At 49.0% G+C, this 18,579-nt stretch overlaps 1 protein-coding gene across 1 annotated transcript; it reads left to right on the top strand.

Annotated features, from left to right (window-relative positions):
* Positions 1 to 5,760: 5,760 nt before the first annotated feature.
* AADACL3 (arylacetamide deacetylase like 3) lies at positions 5,761 to 15,305 on the top strand. The gene is made up of 4 exons (XM_047873758.1): positions 5,761 to 5,925; positions 10,241 to 10,457; positions 12,266 to 12,329; positions 14,531 to 15,305. The coding sequence occupies exons 1-4, from the start codon at positions 5,761 to 5,763 to the stop codon at positions 15,303 to 15,305; spliced, it is 1,221 nt and encodes a 406-aa protein (XP_047729714.1).
* Positions 15,306 to 18,579: the final 3,274 nt, after the last annotated feature.

The following is an 18,579-nucleotide window of genomic DNA, read 5'->3' as shown; positions in this document are numbered from 1 at the left end:
GTAATCATGAAGGCCCATATAAGAGGGAGAGATAGGAGGAGGCAGCATCAGAGAAGGAGGTGGGATGACAGAAACAGAGAACAGAGTGGTGCTGGGAGGGGATCCTGGGATTCCTTGGCTCAGGAATGCAGGCACCTCTAGAAGCTGGGAAAAGGGAGGAAACAGGTGTGAGCCTCTAAGAGGAATGCGGCCCAGCTGATACCTTGATGTTAGAACTTCTGCTTCCAGAACTGTGTGAGAATAAATCGGTATCATTTCAAGGCTCTAAATTGGTGGTAATTTATTACAGCAACAGTGGGAAATGAATACATTATTCCTCCCTTCTTCCATGAGCTCAACACTAACCAGAAAACAGAATAGGAGTCAAGGATTTGGAGATGAAAATACCTCTGTGCTGGACATTTTCCCTTTGTCCCCCAGGTAGGCTCCCCACCTTCCTCCACCCACTCTGTAGCCTGGGAAACTGACCTGCGTGGACCCCGCCAAGAGCATCCTTTGCCCTCTGCTTTCCTGAAGGGCCTGGTCAGAGGAGCACAACAGCATGAGAGCCTAGGAAGGAAGGGGAGTGACAGTGGGGCCAGCTCTATCCCCGTGGGTTTGCCATGTGTAAGCTGTGTGCCTCAGCTCAGCTCACAGGGAGCCCTTTCCACACAGCCTTGGTTCTGCTATATTCCCTCCCCTCTGGGAGGGAGAATGGAGCCCTGCTGTTACCGGCTGTGCTATCCTGTGGGCTCTTTGCAAATTATCCTAATATGAGGGTCTTAGTCCATTCAGGCTGCTGTAATAAAATTACCATAAACTGGGAGGCTTAAACACAATAGAAGGCTGGGAAGTCCAAGATCAAGGTGCTAACAGATTCCATGTGTGAGAACCCACTTCCTGGTTCATTGACAGCTGTCTTTTCTCTGTATCCTCACATGGCAGAAGGGGCAAAGGAACTCTTGGAGGTCTCTTACTAGGGCACTAATCCCATTCATGTGGGCCCCACCCTCATGACCTGATCACCTCCCAAAGGGCCCACCTCCAAATATCATCACACTGGGGATTAGAGTCAGCATATGAATTACAGGGGGACACAAACATTCAGTCTATAGCATGAGTAAGCCATCCAATTCCTGCTAGGACCCTGATACATCACCTTTCTTTCTGATAAAGCTGCTTATCAGAGCATGTGGCTTAGGTGTGTAGGCAAGGGTGCTGCCTGATATTAGGAACAGGGTCCCAGGCAGCACTGAACATACATACACCTCTCTCTGGAGGCACCTGGCTACAGAGAACAGGATGCCCCTTCTCTGCGGGCAAACAGATGTCACAGCGAGCTGAGCATGCCCAATTCCTTCTCCATTTCACAAAAGCCACTTCTCCTCCAAGGGGAGGAGTGAGTGCAGAAGTAGAGGGAACGTAGAGTGTTATTTTTCTAGAGATTGCTTGGCCCAGGGGAGAAGTACACTCAAATACTTCTTAGCTTCTGCCTTTGGGCAAGTAGAATTCAAGGCAGGAAACATCGTAAAAGAATACCATTCGATGTTGATAAGGGTGCTGTTGTGGGTTGAATTATGTCCCTCTAAATTCATATGTTGTGAGTTTTTAAATTAAAAAAAAATTTTTTTTTAAGTAATCCTTACACCCAACATGGGGCTCAAACTCACGACCCTGAGATCAAGAGTCACATGCTCTACTCGACTGAGGCAGCCAGGCACCCCTAAATTCATATGTTGAGCCTAACCCCCAGTACCTCAGAATGTGACCTTACTTAAGAGGTAAGGTCTTTGCAGAGATGATCAAAATGAGGTCCTCAGAGTGGGCCTCACTCCAATACAACCGGTGTCCTTGTAAAAAGGGAAACTGGACACAGAGACATGCGTAGAGGGAAGACAATGTGAAGATACAGGGCGATGACAGCTGTCCAAAAGCCAAGGAGAGGGTCCTGGAGCAGACCCTTCCTGCACAGCCCTCAGAAGATATCAGCCCTGGTGACACCTTGGACCTCCAGCCTTCAGACCTGGGAGACTCTAAGCTTCTTTTGCTAAAGCCCCCCTTCCCCCACCCCCACCCTCAGCCTGGGGTCCTTTGTTTAGGGCAACTCCAGCATGCTGAGAAAGGCGACTTCCGCAGGAAATATATAACTCTGTGCCAAATGACATCGCTGCAAGATACACAAAAGAAAAGACTGCTAGAAATTCCCTAATGAGCGCGCAGGAGCACAGACACCACAAAGAGACGTAACAGGAGTACTTGACCTGACCTTGGGCTGGGGACTCCTTGGCAGTCTGTGGTTGGACTTCAAGGGCCCTAACATCACGATCAAACTATTTCTTGTGCCAGATGCTGGCACAGCACCCTCCTTACTGTTCTGAACCCTCTCCTGTGTCTGGGGGTTAAATGCAGGAGAATGACGCTTCCTAGGCCATCTTGCCCACAAGGCTCCAGTTTGTCTCAGGAACACCCGTCCCGGAAGCTCTGGAAGGCAGCTAGAAGCGGAAGCCATTCTTCCTGGGCAGCGCCGAGCATGCGCACGTGAGCACCAGCCGGTAGAAGCCTCCACGTTTTGCATGCGCCTCCCGGTGTCCCCTGGCGAGTCAGCCCTCTTCCTGTTCCAGAGATCAGTCAGCAGCAGCGTGGTTTCTTGTGACACCTGGGGTGCTGTTTACTGAAAGCCTGCCCTCCCTCCACCCTGCCCACAGTGTTTTGAATTCCCTGTGTTAAATCTCCTCTTGCTTGTTGGACAAAAGGCTGCGTGGCAGAACGCTTCTATGAATCCGCCAAACTCCATTTTCATCCTTAGGTAGATGGAAGGTTTGCCGCCCCCCCCCCGCCCCGAGTCCCATGCATTTCGGTGAAGCCATGTGAATGCGTTCCGGCCAATGGGATGTATTTCCAGGCCTGGCCCTTAAGTTCTCCTCCACGGGTTCTTCCACGAGCATGTCATTCCTGGGGCTCCTGGCAAGGCACGGAGGATCGGCGCAGGTCCTGGAAGATGGCAGAACATCAGACGGAAAGAAACATGGATCCTGTAATCACCAAGTGGTGCGGATGTTCATCAAACACGCCAGTGTCTGTGTTGGGAGGAGAAAATTAGTCTTTATTCCACCCAAATCTTTTGTTATAGCAGCTAGAATTACTGATCCTAAGTAATATAACCAGGAAATAAAACATGGTTCGGTGCTTATATGTAGGCATTCCCTCATTCTCCCTGTGCTTTTGCATAATTTCTGGGTTAAGTGTTTATAAACCTCAGTGGTAACAGACTCTAATCCTTCTCATCGTAATTGATCTATGCGTATTTTCTATTTCTTGGGTGAAATTCATATATATTTTTTAAGTTTACTTATTTATTCTGAGAGCAAGAGAGCACATGTGTGAGTAAGGGAGGGGCAAAGAGAGAAGGAGAGAGAAAATTCCCAATGATAGTGCTGAGCCTGACGTGAGGCTCCATCCCATGAACCAGTGAGATCATGACCTGAGCTGAAATCATGAGGCGGATGCTGAAGCGACTGAACCACCCAGGAGCCCCCAGATATTTATATTTTGACAAAGAAAACCTTCATTTTCAAAATCATTGCCATATAGTTTCATGTACTGTAAAAAAGATCTTTCTAAGCATAATAACAGATGAGAGATTTCATTGTGTAAAAATTACAAACGTCAATGCAGAAAAATGACATTAACAAAGTTAAAAAAGCAAATAACTAGAAAATAATCCTTAAAAATATTTAAAACATTTTTTATTGAAGTATACACTCCATACAGTGTGATATTAGATTCAGATGCACAGCATACTGACTCAGCAATTCTTTAAAAAAAAATTTTTTTTCAACGTTTTTTATTTCTTTTTGGGACAGAGAGAGACAGAGCATGAACGGGGGAGGGGCAGAGAGAGAGGGAGACACAGAATCGGAAACAGGCTCCAGGCTCTGAGCCATCAGCCCAGAGCCCGACGCGGGGCTCGAACTCCCGGACCGCGAGATCGTGACCTGGCTGAAGTCGGACGCTTAACCGACTGCGCCACCCAGGCGCCCCAGCAATTCTATACATTACTAAGGGCTCACCACAATACGTGTGGTCACCGTCTGTCACCAATGTTATTACTACAAATATCTTTTCAAGTCAGTGCAAAAAGATAAGCGAAAATAGAAAATTTTAGATACAGAGTATGAAGACAAAATAAATTCACATGAATCCGTAAAGGAAAAACCTCAAATAATGGATAAAATATGAAAGAATGTTCTACTTCATTGGATTCAAAGAAATGCACACTGAGAGCTAATGGAGTTACTATTATTATCCCCATCTTACAGTCTTGGAAGCTGAGGCTCAGAGAGTGTATTGTAACTCGCTCACGATGAGAATGCTGGATGAGGCAGAGCCATGATTCAAATCCAAGTCTTACTAGCTCAGGGTTTTTCATCCTGGGCACTACCAGCCTGTTGGACCAGGTACCTCCTCGCTGTCGGGGCCATCTGTGCATTGCCGGATGTTAAGCAACATCTCTGGAACATACCCCTGCGATGCCAGTATCAGCCCCCACACTGCCCATTTTGTTGTGACAACCAAAAATGTCTCTAGACATTGCCAGGTCTCTCCCGGGTGGGTAGGATCTCCCTGTGCTCTGACACCATGGTGGGGAGGTGGAAGAGAGGGCAGCCATCATCGTTATTACTGCAGATGTGGGACTTGTCATTAGGGAAGATTTTGAACAGTGACATCGATCTCTGACCTAACCTGAAAAGGCAGGTAAGCTCAAATTTTCCTGCTTTACAATGAAAAGGACAAAGCTTGTTCATTCATTGCTTCATTTGGTAGACATTTGCTGAGCACCTGCTAAGTACCAAACCCTGACCTAACCTCTGAGGATAAAGCAAGGAACAAAGCAAAAATTCTTGTCCCCACAGAGGTGCCACTCCACAGACAATAAACAAACAAGTGAAGTATGCGGTATTTCAGGTGATAATAAAGGCCATGAAGAAGTGGAGGGTGGGATGGGCATAGGGATGCTGGTGGGAGTTATACCTTTAAATAAGGTGTCCAGGCACAGCCTCACTCAGAAGGTGACATTTGAACAGAGACCTGCAGTAGGGGAGGAGTTGAGCTCAACCATTATCTTGGGGAACACTGTTGCCCAGAGAACCACAAGTACAAACACCCTGGGGCCTCCTTGGCAGACTAAGGAACAGCGAGCATGGCCAGAGTGTAATTAGGGGGTGAGTGCCACCAGAGCACAGGTGGAGGGAATGGTGTTTGTGACATCCATGGTGACTTCTCCAAGGCCATTTCTTTTTTTTTTTTAAAGTTTATTTATTTATTTTGAGAGAGTGCGTGAGGGTCCGAGGGAGAGAGAGAGAATCCCAAGCAGGCTCTGGAGTGGCAACACGGAGCCTGACGCGGGGCTCGAACTCACAGACTGTGAGATCATGACCGGAGCCGAAACCAAGAGGTGGGCACTTAACCAACTAAGCCACCCAGGTGCCCCTCCAAGGCCATTTCACGTAGCAGTGCTCCAGGGTGTAGCTGGAACTTTGGAGCCCTCATTTCCAGCTGAGTCAGGCTGCATGAACCACTTTCTCCTCTGCATGGGCCCTGCCCTAGAATTATGTCCTCACCTGAGTCTGTGACTCACCTGGGCTGGGCCAATGCTGTGGAGATGGGGAGGTGGGGAGGGCAGGTTGTGGTGTATAAGTGGAGGAGGGCTGCTGACTCCTGACCGTGTCTGGCACTGAACAGCCTCTTCTCTTAGCCTCCTCTGTGCTGAAAAACAGCACGATGGCAGTCCTGCTCCTGCCCCTTCTCATGGCAGCCTGTGCGTTCTTGGGGGTTGGTCTGTGGGTAATCTGCAGCCATTTCCTTACTGCGGACATCCCTGCAGCCATCGGCCACCCGGTGAAACTGCGGGTCCTGGATTGCCTTTTCCTGCTGTTGTTGAGATGGGTGAGTTCCGTGTTTGATTTTTCCTCTCCGCCTGAGGGTTCAAGGAGGAGGTTGGGAAAACACATGAGAAGATTCTAGTTGCATTGACGCAGCAGCAGACACAGGCTGGCTGCATTTTATTCTCACATCTGAATGATCCCTGTTAGGGAACCTATTAGCTAAGAGGTTCTCAATCTCTTCCTAGTGTTGCTCAAGCTGTACTGGGCTCAGAGCCAGAAAATGAAAAAAAGATTTACTTCCTCGGTTAACAGGAAAGAAAGGTCAATTCCAGTCCCACCCTCCCTGCCTCCTGTCTTACTGTCTTCACAGCACACACTATGAAGCTGTGAAGACAAGAATGAGTTACTCCGGATGTTGAGCCCCCATTACCACCTACCTAGCTAGAACCAGCCAACAACAAAGACACATGCAGCCAATTAGTATTGAGAGATGGAAAACTGTTTATGTCATATAGTCAGATTCTGCTCATTGCTACTGGTGTGTGAATTTAATAGAATAGATACAAATAGATCATGGGGAGAATTGTGTCAAAGTTGCCAATGGGGACTGGTTGTGCTTTTCCAGAGGGCTGACAGATTGAATACAGAAAACACAGTTAAGTCTCTTATGCAACGGAAGGGACTCCCTGGTGTCTTCTTTGCTTTCCTCAAGCTCAGCTAGTATCCTCATGATTGTTGTTCTAAATTCTAGGTCAGGCGTATTACTTATATCTGTTTCGATTAGATCCCTGGCCGTGACCCCTTTTTGTTCTTTCTTCTGGGATGCATTCCTCTGTCTTGGCATTTTGTTTACGTCTGTGTCTTCTGTGTGTTAGGAAAGCCTGTTCTGTTTCCTGCTCCTGAGAGTTATGGCTATAATGTTCATTTATTTATTTTGAGAGAGAACGAGAGAACGAGCAAGGCAGAGGGTGAGAGGGAGAGAGAGGGGGAATCCCAAGCAAGTTCTGTGCCATCAGCATAGAGCCTGACACAGGGCTCGATCTCACGAAGCTCGAGGTTGTGACCTGCGCTGAAATCAAGAGTCAGATGCTTAACTGTCAGAGCCAGCCAGGCGTCTCAAGAGTAATGGCTATATTAAGAAGACCTCATATACTGGTCAGGGCCTGGTGCTTCAGGAAGGGTCTCTGGTGTATGCCGTGTGCACTCTGCAGCTGTGTTTTGGCTGCTCTTTCCCTCAGGTTAATCCTCTGCAGAACTTCTCCTTGCCTGCAGTGGGGTGTTTGGACCTTGTCTAGTGTATGGCGAGCTTTAACTAGGTGTGTTTTAGTCTGCTTGTTAAAAGAAGCTGGATCCTATTTCCCCTAGAGCTGCATTCTGTGATCAGTAGACCTGGTGTGTGTGTGTGTGTGTGTGTGTGTGTGTGTGTGTGTGTGTGTTGGGGGGGAGTTGCACTGGTCTTCTGGGGGAGGGGCCTTCTGCGCTAGCTCTCAGGGGGAGTTGCCCTAGTTCAGAAGCACCTGCAAGGCGCAGGGGGGAGGGGCTTGGAGTAAGGGGCTCCAGCTTCCCCTGGGTGATGCTGTGCTGCCCCCTGAAGCCTGGCAGTGTGATGGGCTGGGGAATGACGTCAGTCCTTTCTCTCTCTCTCTCTCTCTCTCTCTCTCTCTCTCTCTCTCTCTCACCTGGAGCAGGGAGTTCTCCCCTGCTGCTGCTCAGGAAGCCCTCACAGAAGAGTGAACAATCTCCCTTGTGTGTCCCAGGTGTCCCTCAGATGCCCCTGCCTCCCTCTGTGTCCTGGCTTTCTGCTGCCTGGTGGCACAGTACTCTTGTTTTATCTCAGGTACCCGGCTGTGTTTCACAACTCCAAATTCAGGGACCCAGTGTGGCACGGACCCATGCTGATCCTCTGGGGTAGGGTCTCACTGTGCTGTGGCCGGTGCCTGTTTGTCCCAGAAGGGCAGTCGCATGACCGCGCAGGGCTCGGAGTTTGTGGTAAAGCGCAGCAAAAAGCCAACGCCAAGGTTTGCTGCCCTCTGTCTCTGTTCCTTTGCTTGTGATGCTTGTGAACAGGGCAGCATGTGGGCGCCTGGGGCTCTCTTGTCCCCTGAGAGGCTGTGCCACCTCTCCCAGATGCACTCCAAGCAGGAAAACTGTGTCTCCCAGTGTGACCCAGGGGATCCTCAGACCACACTGCCCACTCCTGGGCCTCCTCCCTCCTTCCCTGAAGCACCGCTAAGCCCACCAGGCCACGCCTCTGACTTCTTTGCCTTCTTTGGGTCCCCCTGCTTGTGCAACTTGCGATGTTCGGCCCCTCTTGATTTCCCCGTCAATGGTTTGGGCAAATGGTTTTCTTATGTAGTCCCCTGGGCCCTGCTCTCTCTCTCTCCCCCTCTCTCTCTGTCTCTCAATCTCTGTCCTCTCTCCATGATCAGGGCTCCCTTCCCTCTGCAGCACCTACAATTCTTTTCTTCCCCAAATCACGTCTCTGCACCTTCCTACCTTCCACGATGTGGCCTCTTTTTCTCCTTCTTGTTGTGCAGTTTGTTCTGTGAGTCCTCAGATCAATTTTCCTGGGTGATTTGACATTATCTAGCTGTGTTTGAGGGATGAGGCAAGCCTAGGGCCCCCCTACAGCTCCACCATCTTAACGCCCCCCCCCCCCCCCCCCGAGGCTGAGGCTTTCTCAACTCTCTTACAGAATGAAAAGCAAGTGCAAACACCTGTTCCCATGAAGACCCCTTCCTGGAGAAGAACCCACTGGCTGAAGGCTTCCTATGTCCAGCTTTCACAAGATCTAATGATTTGTCCTCTGGCTTTCCTGACCTTGACCCTCATAGTCTGTAGTCTGGGCTCCCAAATAGGATGACTCAGTTTCCTCATCTGCAAAAGAGGGGGAAATAGTAGTCCAGACTCCATAGCATGTTGTGGGCTACGATGCGTTAAACCATCCCGAGTGCAGGTTACAATTCCTGGCATAAAGGAAACCCTCAATACGTATTAGCCTTATTACTGTTTGTTGACTTGCTTTTTTTGTTTGTTTGTTTGTTTTGGTTTGGTTTTTTTGTTTTTACAAAGATGTGTCATGTAACTACGATGTGTTGTCCACCAGTTGTGGCTCTGGGATCAATGAGGGGCAAGAGAAATAAAGTCCCAGATAGAGTCTGCCTTCAGGGAGCTTATAGTCTCATGGCAGTGTTGGTGGGGAGACAGAGAGAAGAATCAGGCAAAACCACTATAAACCAATCCATTTACAGAGCAGCGAGTGCTTCCAGCAAAGTGAAAGAGGGCTTCTTCATCCGGGGTTCTCTGAATCCCCAAGAGGACAGAAGACAAGGGGTCCGTGAAAGTGGGTGGGGTAAAAAAAACGCTCCATTTTCACTCACCTCTAAAGGAAATGCGGGGTTCCCTTCCATGAAGAATGAAGGGGACAAACCACAGTTGTGACAGCACAACCTGGGACTTTGTCACCAAGAGGAATCCCGCGTATTTCCAGAGCGTGTTACAGCCATTGCAGATATGGTGAAAAATTGCACGGATGCCTCATTTCTTCGAAGTAATAATGATATTAAACCAGCCGCTAGATCTCGCTGTTGTGTGCTCGTATGTAATCCCACATATTTTATTTTAGGTGTCAAAAACATTCTGTGAGGAGGTCCACAGGCATCGCTTAAAGCCAAACTGGCATTGGTGCAGAAAGGGTTAGGAACCACTAGAAAGAGGGTGCCTGGGTGAGAGACGACTTTGTTTACTTTTATTTTGTTATCATGCAAACTTTCAGATATGCACCAAAGGAGACAGAAAACTATGAGGCTGCCCCATGTACCCTCCCCCAAGTACTGATTGCTGACCCCTGGCCAATCTTGTTTCACCGGTGCCCCCACCTTTTCCCCCTTCTCATTTCTCAGGAAGTGGACCTCAGACATCATATTATTTTATCCAAAAGGTTTCAGTCATTATCTCTGAAAGACCAGAACGCCCTCACCTTTTAAAAAACATAACCACAGTGTAGTTATCACGTCTTAAAACTAGCAACTAATGCTTGGGACGGCTGCATTGGCTGGGCTGGTCCAGGAGGGCCTGCCCCGGGAAGAGAGGTCACGTCCAGGACACGGTTGGGGGTGTTCTGGGGGAGAGGGTCCCTCACGGGGTGGCCAGAAGCTTGGTTTGTGGGACCGGGTGTCAATTGTCTGGGGAAAGAGGATGAGGGGGCAGTGTGGGCCAAGGTGGGGTGGGCTTACTGCAGTGTTGCAAGGGCGCACGTGGCCACACGGTCCAGCCTGCCCTCCAGCCACTCCGCTGGGGGCACGGGTGGCGGCTGCACCCGAGCGCAGCACAGACTGAAATCCTTCCGGCCTCATTTCCTCCTCTCTCACCAACAGGGGATGATTTTTGAGAAACTGAGAATCTGTTCTATGCCCCAATTTGTCCGTTTCATGCATGATCTGAGGCCACTGAAGGAGGATCCGGATGTCGTGGTCACAGACCTCCGCTACGGGACAATCCCTGTGAAGCTGTACCAGCCCAAAGTGTTTTCCTGCATTCCCAGGCCTGGCATCGTGTTCTACCACGGCGGCGGGGGGGTCCTGGGGAGCCTGAGTAAGAGTCTTTCCCTCAGACCCCACCCATAGTATGACAGTCCCAGAGCAGAGCTGGGTGGCCACCCACCTTCCAGCAAGAGGTGGCACCCCAGTCTATAAGCCGCTGTAGGACCCAGACAGTTAGCGGGTCCCAGATCATCCAGGTGGCAGAGATATGGAAGGTACTGATCTCTTTCTGGAACTAAGGAGACCTATATATGCAACATATATATTCATATATACATATGCTATATAAATATATATATTCATATATATGCTCTATTTACATTCATATATTCATATATACACATATGTGTATATGTGTCTATCTATGGATATGTTTATATCCATATATATATATATGAAATATCCATATATATATATGAAATTCACACAACATAAAATTAACCACTTTTTTTCTTAATGTTTATTTATTTTTGAGAGAAAGAGTGTGAATGAGGGAGGGGCGGAGAGAGGGAGAAACAGAACTTGAAGCAGGCTCCAGGCTCTGAGCTGTCAGCACAGAGCCTGACACGGGGCTCGAACTCACGAACTGCAAGATCGTGACCTGAGCAGAGGTCGGACGCTCAATCGACTGAGCCACCCAGGCACCCCAATTATTTATTTTTATTTATTTATTTATTTATTTTTGATAGAAAGAGGTCCCAAGGGAGAGAAAGGCAGAAGGAAAGAGGGAGAGAGAGAGAGAGAGAGAGAGAGAGAGAGAGAGTCCTAAGCGTGGAGCTCGAAGTGAGGCTCAACGAACTCACCCCATGTGGGCTCAAATTCAGTGAACTGTGAGATCATGACCTGAGCCAAAGTTGGATGCTTAACTGACTGAGCCACCCAGGGGCCCCCAAATTAACCACTTTAAAGTGTACAATTCAGTGGTGTTTAGTACGTTCATAGTGTTCTACAACCAGCACCTCTATTCAGTTGGAAATAGGATTTTTTTTAAAGTGGAAATAGCTGAACACATGTCCTTTGGTTTCAAACCAGCTATCGTCTGAGACAAATTCTGGTACAGACAGGAGAACCAACAATTTGAGGAAAATCAGTGACAGAAAAAACTCAAAATCGAGACCGTTTTATTATCTTAGCCCCCCTCCCCCACGCACTGGTGTCCCATGAATTCAAGGGAAAAAACCCTTTTATTTGGTTTCAGCCCTGCCTTCTGAACTGTGGAATGTCAGAGGCACACTGCGGTAGCTTTTGAGAGCAAGGGATTTGATGCAACCGTGGTTTTGGTTTGGTCTGCATAATGGATGGCGGTAACAGTATGTATTGATAAATATTATTAATAATATTTACACAGCAGACACTGTGGAAGCCCTCTATGTAATAGTTATCTCATTAACCACCCCCCCCCAAAACAACCCTGTTATTATCATCGTACCCATTTTAACCCATTTTACAGATGTGGCAGTCAAGCCTCAGGGAGGTGACGGCACTTGCCCCAGACTACTTCGGCTCAAGCTAAAAGGAGGCAAAGTCGGGATGTGAGCTCCGGTCTGAATCTAGAGCTCACACCCCTGTGCTCTATGGCCCAACGGCATCTCAGATATTTTGAATGGATTGCAGAATCAATGGGGATGGGGGGAAATCTTAGAGGAAGTTCTTCAGACAGGATCTCAGAGGAGAAGTTCTAGAAGGTGGGGAGGAAGGACTGCTCCACAGCTGGAAAGAAAGTTTGCAAAACCTTGTTAGGATCAGCCCCAGCTCTCTGTCTGTGGTGGTTGTCAGAGAGAAGGGGGCAGCTCATGGTGATGGCTGGCAAAGGAGGCCACTAATCTTCCTAGTGAATGTTAAATACCTTTTATTTTCTAGAAACCCATCATGTCATATGCTGTCATCTGTCCAAGAAGAGTGGCTCAGTGGTCCTATCAGTTGGGTGAGTAAAAGACGGAGGGGTGGTGCTGGATAAGGGGGGTGGAGAGCCAGGCTTGGGGCGGGCAGGGGGATGCAGGGACACCAGGACACCGGAGCAGGGGATGATGGGCTGTGAGCAGCGGTGAGGAGAGGGACAGGGAGAGGCAGAGAACAGCACTCCTCCCTGTGGGTGGCCCTCGGGCCTTCTGTGCATGGTAACATCTGGAAGCTGTGTGGGGAGTGGTCTTCTCTGGGTAGATCAAGTGCAGGGCTTTGCAAACATGAGCCCTGTTGGTGGCACAGAAGCACGTTCCAGACACTTAGCACCTCCTACGCGAAATGCCACAGTGCCCTGCACGGTAACAGACAACCTCGGCCATTGCCGTAGAATTCCCAAGTGCTCCCGAGAGGGAGGTCCATCCCGGTGAGACACGGGGCAGGGGCAGGAGAGACCTGGGGTGGCCCCTCCCCTGGCGAAGTGGACACATAAGAGGAGAGGTCACTGTGGTCAAGTGGCCTCATCCTCCCTCCCCTGCCGCCTGACACCTTGTCCCACGGGGGCAGGATGGCTCCTTCCTGATTAATCTTTCCTGCGGTTTATTTATTTATTTATTTAATATATGAAATTTATTGTCAAATTAGTTTCCATACAACACCCAGTGCTCATCCCAAAAGATGCCCTCTTCAATGCCCATCACCTCCACTCCCCTCCCTCCCACTCCCCATCAACCCTCAGTTTGTTCTCAGTTTTTAAGAGTCTCTTACGCTTTGGCTCTCTCCCACTCTAACCTCTTTTTTTTTTTTTTTTTTTTTTTCCCTTCCCCTCCCCCCATGGGTTTCTGTTAAGTTTCTCAGGATCCACATAAGAGTGAAAACATATGGTATCTGTCTTTCTCTGTATGGCTTATTTCACTTAGCATAACACTCTCCCTGCGGTTTCATTTAAATGCGCATTCCAGGGGCGCCTGGGTGGTTCAGTCGGTTAAGCATGTGACTTCGGCTCAGGTCATGATCTCGCAGTCTGTGGGTTCAAGACCCGCATCGGGCTCTGTGCTGACAGCTCTGAACCTGGAGCCTGCTTTGGATTCTGTGTCTTCCTCTCTCTCTGCCCCTCCCCACTCCTGCTCCTAAAAAATTTTAATAAATGCACATTCCATAGAGCAGTACCAATGCCAATGTCTTGGTGGGAATACATTTCCCAGCTTCCGTGTGGCACAGCTGGTTGAGTTAGAGTGAAAGATATAGAAATCGGTCCTGGATGAGGCAGAGGACCCCAGAGAAACCACTCACTTTACAATTCTCAGCTCCCAAACCGTACCTGCAGTGGGGTAGACATCTTGATCCAAGTGTTGGCCATGATATGCCTTACAACTCTGGTCACTATAGTATGCCAGCAAATCTCTGCAAGAGAATTATTTTATGAATCCAAGATAGATGAGGCTTTAGAGTAGAAACATTGCTGTCCTGGCATGAACTCAGGGTGGCTTAAAAGAGGAGGCATCGCGATGGGAATGGTTGGCAAAAGTTCGTGGGTCCCACAGAGTATTTTTTTTTCTTTCTTTTTTAAATTTGAGACCAGCATTTAAAATGGCAACATTTCTCACAACACCCAGATTTCTGGAATCTCTTGAGAAACCGGGAGGTCTAGCATGCCACGCTGCTGACCTCCATGTTAGTACGTGCGTGGCGCACCTTTAGGACAGCAGTGGTCCAGAGTGGACGTGGGTGATCTGGAGGAGACCCGTACGTTAACTGCTGGCCCCTGGTGGTATTTATGTCTGCAAGATCCTCCCACAAAACCTGCAAGCACGGCAGGGTTAATTGGAATTGAAACCCAGGCAAATCTGGAGTTGCTCATACAAGAATCATAAGAAAAGGGGACAGCTGTGAGCCAGGGAAGGACCCATGGGTAGGTTCAGAAAGATGGGGTTCATGTTGGTGATTGCTAAGTTGTTGACCCATAGGCAGATGACAGGGCTCTCGTGGTCACAGCCTGTCCCCCAAAGGGTCATTTAGATGAAGGGAACAGCAACCGCCACTCACGGAGCCTGTGTGCCAGGCTTCATGCCTATCACCTCATGGAAGCCTCATACCATGAGTTCACTTTCTTGGGCTTCAGAAAGAGAGGCTAATGGATGAAATTTGGTCTAAGGGACGCTAGACACGTATTGTTGGCTCTCCTAGGGCGATGAGCGTAAACCGTGTTCCTTGGTTCTTTTTTAGATACCGCCGCCTGCCCCAGCATAAATTCCCGGTGGCGGCACGAGACTGTATTGCAGCCACCATCCACTTCTTGAAGTCCCTGAATGTGTATGGGGTGGATCCAGATCGGGTCGTGGTCTGTGGTGACAGTGTGGGAGGGGGAGTGGCCACGATAGTTTGTCAAAAACTTTTGGACTGTCCAGATCTCCCCAAGATCCGTGCTCAGATCCTGGTCTACGCCATCCTCCAAGCTGTGGATTTTCAATCCCCTTCCTATCAGCAGAACAGGAATATCCCACTGCTCAATTGGAATTTTGCCTTCTACTGTTGGAGTTGTTACCTGGACATCAACCCCTCCTGGAAAAGCACCATCATGAAAGGTGCCCATTTGCCTGCTGAAGTCTGGGAAAAGTACAGAAAGTGGTTGGGTGCAGAAAACATCCCGGAGAGGTTTAAGAAGAAAAGCTACCGGCCGATGCCCCGTGAGCCCCTAAACGAGGCTGCCTACCTGGAGACAAACCTCGCTCTGGATTTGATGAACTCACCCCTGATTGCAGAAGATGAAGTCATGTCTCAGCTCCCGGAGGCTTGCATTGTGAGCTGTGAGTATGACCTTCTCCGGGACCATTCACTGTTGTTCAAGAAGCGGTTGGAGGACTTGGGAGTCCCGGTGACATGGCACCACATGGAGGACGGTTTCCACGGAGTGCTTAGCACCTTTGATATGGGCTACTTGCAATTCCCCTGCTCCACGAGGATTCTAAATGCCATGGTCCATTTTCTAAATAAGTTGTGACCGTCTTTCCTTCCTGTTAGAGCTGCGGAAGTGTGCGTTCAGCCACGATCTGGTTCCCCAATGGGACTCTTTGTTGTGATGTAGGCGAGGCTGAGTGGGGCTGGGGAGGGTGTCGAGGTTGCCATGTTCTTCTTGCTTCAGCTTCTAGAACTGCAGAATGAGTGTTTCTGATGTCTCAAAGGAGAGCAGTAGGAGAGACAGGTTTGGGGGGAGGGTGGGACTCTGTTCATGTTCGTGGTCAGGAAAACTTGACCTGCAGTGACCATTGGAGAGAGTGAATGATCATGTAAGGGTTGCCTGTGGCTTTCCTGAGGGAGAGTTCAGGCTGATGTAGGCTGTAGGTAGCACTTGGCTAGCCTTGGAATGAAACGGGCATCATGTGCAATCCCATGGGCTTTTTTCAGCCTAGCTCAGAGGATGGGGCTCTGATGTTCTAGACTGCTGAATAGAGGTGGGAAACTGGTGTCACTCTCCCCCTTGTGGGTACACGGTAACATTTCTCCTGCTGTTCCTCTGCCTCTGCGCTCAGAGTTTTGACTGTCTGGGCTTGAAGAGTTAGGACAGAATGGATAGGTTTTCCATAGTGGTTGGCACCTAGAGGCTGATGAAGATAGCCAAGAGCCATCTGGCCAGGGAGCTCTGGATCTCCTGGAGTCAAAGGAGCCAAAGGGCTGAAGATGTATTAGCAAAAACGATTTCTGTCTGAAGACACACAACCAACTCAAATTGGCCTAAATCAGAGAAAGAATGTATTGGTTGATGTAGCTATGAATTCCAAGGATAAATCAGGTATGGTTTGATCTAGGAACTCAGATGATGCCACCAGCTGCCTTCTCTTCTCCTCTGCATGTACTTCACCTTCACCTCTGCATATGGGTGGCCCTGAGCAGCTCCATACTTACATTCTCTAGAGTCAAGTCTGTCCTTATAGACTTGCCTCATTCTCAGCCATGCCAGAAGAAACCACATTGTAACTCAATAGCTCTGTGGGCATTTTGGGTGGTGTGTCCAGGTGCCACAACTAAGGGAATGGAATGTTCTGACTGGCCAGGCCTAAGTCCCATACTGGCCTTGGAGTGAAGGATGGGATCAACTCCACCCAGTGCTTGGACTGAGCATGAGGGAAGGAGAGAATATTTTCCTCACATCAACACTCACTCTTCTACAGTAGACATCAATGCTTACTCTACTGAGTGGACATCAGTGCCAACTCTGCTGGGTGGACATCAATGCTTACTCTACCACAGAAGCTAAATGAACTCTGAATCAGAGTCCTTGGATGTGGCAAGGGATGTCAAGGACCACTTAACAAGTTGGCCACTTGTCCGTGAGGAATAAAAATTCCAATGAAGGGGCGCCTGGGTGGCTCCGTCGGTTGGGTGTCTCCGACTTCAGCTCAGGTCATGATCTCTCTCGCGGTTCGTGAGTTTGAGCCCCGCATCGGGCTCTGTGAGCCTGCTTCAGATTCTGTGTCTCCCTCTCTCTCTGCCCCTCCCCCGCTCACACTCTGTCTCTGTCTCTCTCAAAAATAAAAAATGTTTAAAAAAATTCCAATGAAAAGGATGGCCCAGGTTCCCAGGCTGCCCCTACCTGGTCTTCAGGTTGGCTAGCAGCTTTTATAGGCCAAGATCCAAGTCTACTGCACAGAGACCCCCATGCATGACCTTAACTGGCTTTCAGTTGAATGCTCGTGCTGAAACATGGGGCAGAGAGGAATCCCATCTGGTGGCTCCTCAATCCATTCACAGCAGGAGACCAGCAGGTGTCTTTGTTGGAGAATTAGGAACCACTCACTGAAAGCGCCTCGTCTGGTGGCCCCTCAGTGCTGTTGGGCAGCACTGGGATCTGAGGAGCATGGTCCCTTCTAGAATAGGTCTCTGAGCTGAGTCTGGGTAGGCTCCTCTCCTGGAATGTGGCCTTCATTGTTTTATGCTGCCTCTGACTGAGCTGGCTTTCTGGGGAGTTGGGTGGTTAGCTCTCCTACTGTGGGATGGCAGGGGGTGTGTGAACCAGTGGAGGACCATACCCAAGGGAGATGAGTCAGTTACGTTTTTGGGGCTGGAAGAACCTCTGGCTTTGAATTTCCACTGCCCTGTGATAAGAAAGCAGTTGCTTTGAGCTGCTACCCTGGCATTTTCCAGCACGACAGCCCTGCTCACACCCACAGGCTAGACATTCAGATAAGAACCTGGAGCTTAGGATTCTTGCTGTAAGTTCCCACTCTACTTTTCCTGGGCCACCTTTAAAAATAGCCATGTAGGGTTGAGTCCACAAGAAGTTAGTGACCTCTGCCACAGCCACCTTATCAGTAGCAGGTGCTTACTACCCTGCTCTCTCTCCTGCTCACTCGAGACCTGAACAGAGGACTTGGCTCATTGTACATCACAACCCCATTTCTGGGATCTATAAGCAATAAATCTTGAGACTTTACTACCTTTGTGTGAGCATGTTGAAACTGCGCCTTCAATCAAAAAGACCCCCAGGTTTCTACATCCCCAAGGTCGGAGCTAGGAAACTGAGGGAGCTGCCTGCCCACCCTACGAGGGAGGCTTGCACCTCCTCACTCAGCAGGTCATAATCTGCATATTCTTAATGTAATACACCAGCTATGGTCCCCCCAACAAGCTCGTGTGTTCCTCATGTGAATTCTACAAAGTAGGTATTCTTTTTTTTTAAGTTTTATTTTATTTATTTTCAGAGAGAGAGAGAGAGAGTGAGGGAGCTGGGGAGGAGCAGAGAGAGAGGGAGAGAGAGAATCCCAAGCAGGCTCCGCACTGACAGTGCGGGGCTTGAACCCACGAACCATGACATCATGACTTGAGCCAAAACCAAGAGTCAGATGCTTAACCAACTGAGCCACCCAGGAGCCCCCAAAGTAGATACTCTTAAGCCTATTTTACAGATGAGGACACTGAGGCTCAGAATCATTAATAACATTGCTCACTTCCTGTCTCTTTGTGGTAAGGTTCAAGGCCACATGATTGGCCAGGTGCTGTGCATTGTAACCCTGATCCAACTGATGACACCCCTTTTTTGCTGTGCCCCATGACCCATTAGCTCGTTCCTTTCCTCCTCATTCAGAATTAAAAGACACAACTGAGCTACATGACCTTATTTGAGTCATTTGCCATCCACCTAGGTGCCGGCTCCTGTCTGATCTGAGTCATGTTGAAGAAGCTAGGTGTTTTTGCCTCCTGGTTTCCTTTGCTTTTTCAACTGTAGCTTTCTTGAAGTCTGAATGACTTTGGAATTGGTCATCGTAGGCCTTTCCAGC

The sequence above is a fragment of the Prionailurus viverrinus genome, chromosome C1 (assembly GCF_022837055.1).
Source record: "Prionailurus viverrinus isolate Anna chromosome C1, UM_Priviv_1.0, whole genome shotgun sequence".
Lineage (NCBI taxonomy): Eukaryota > Metazoa > Chordata > Mammalia > Carnivora > Felidae > Prionailurus > Prionailurus viverrinus.
This window is presented reverse-complemented; position numbering and strand designations above follow the sequence as displayed.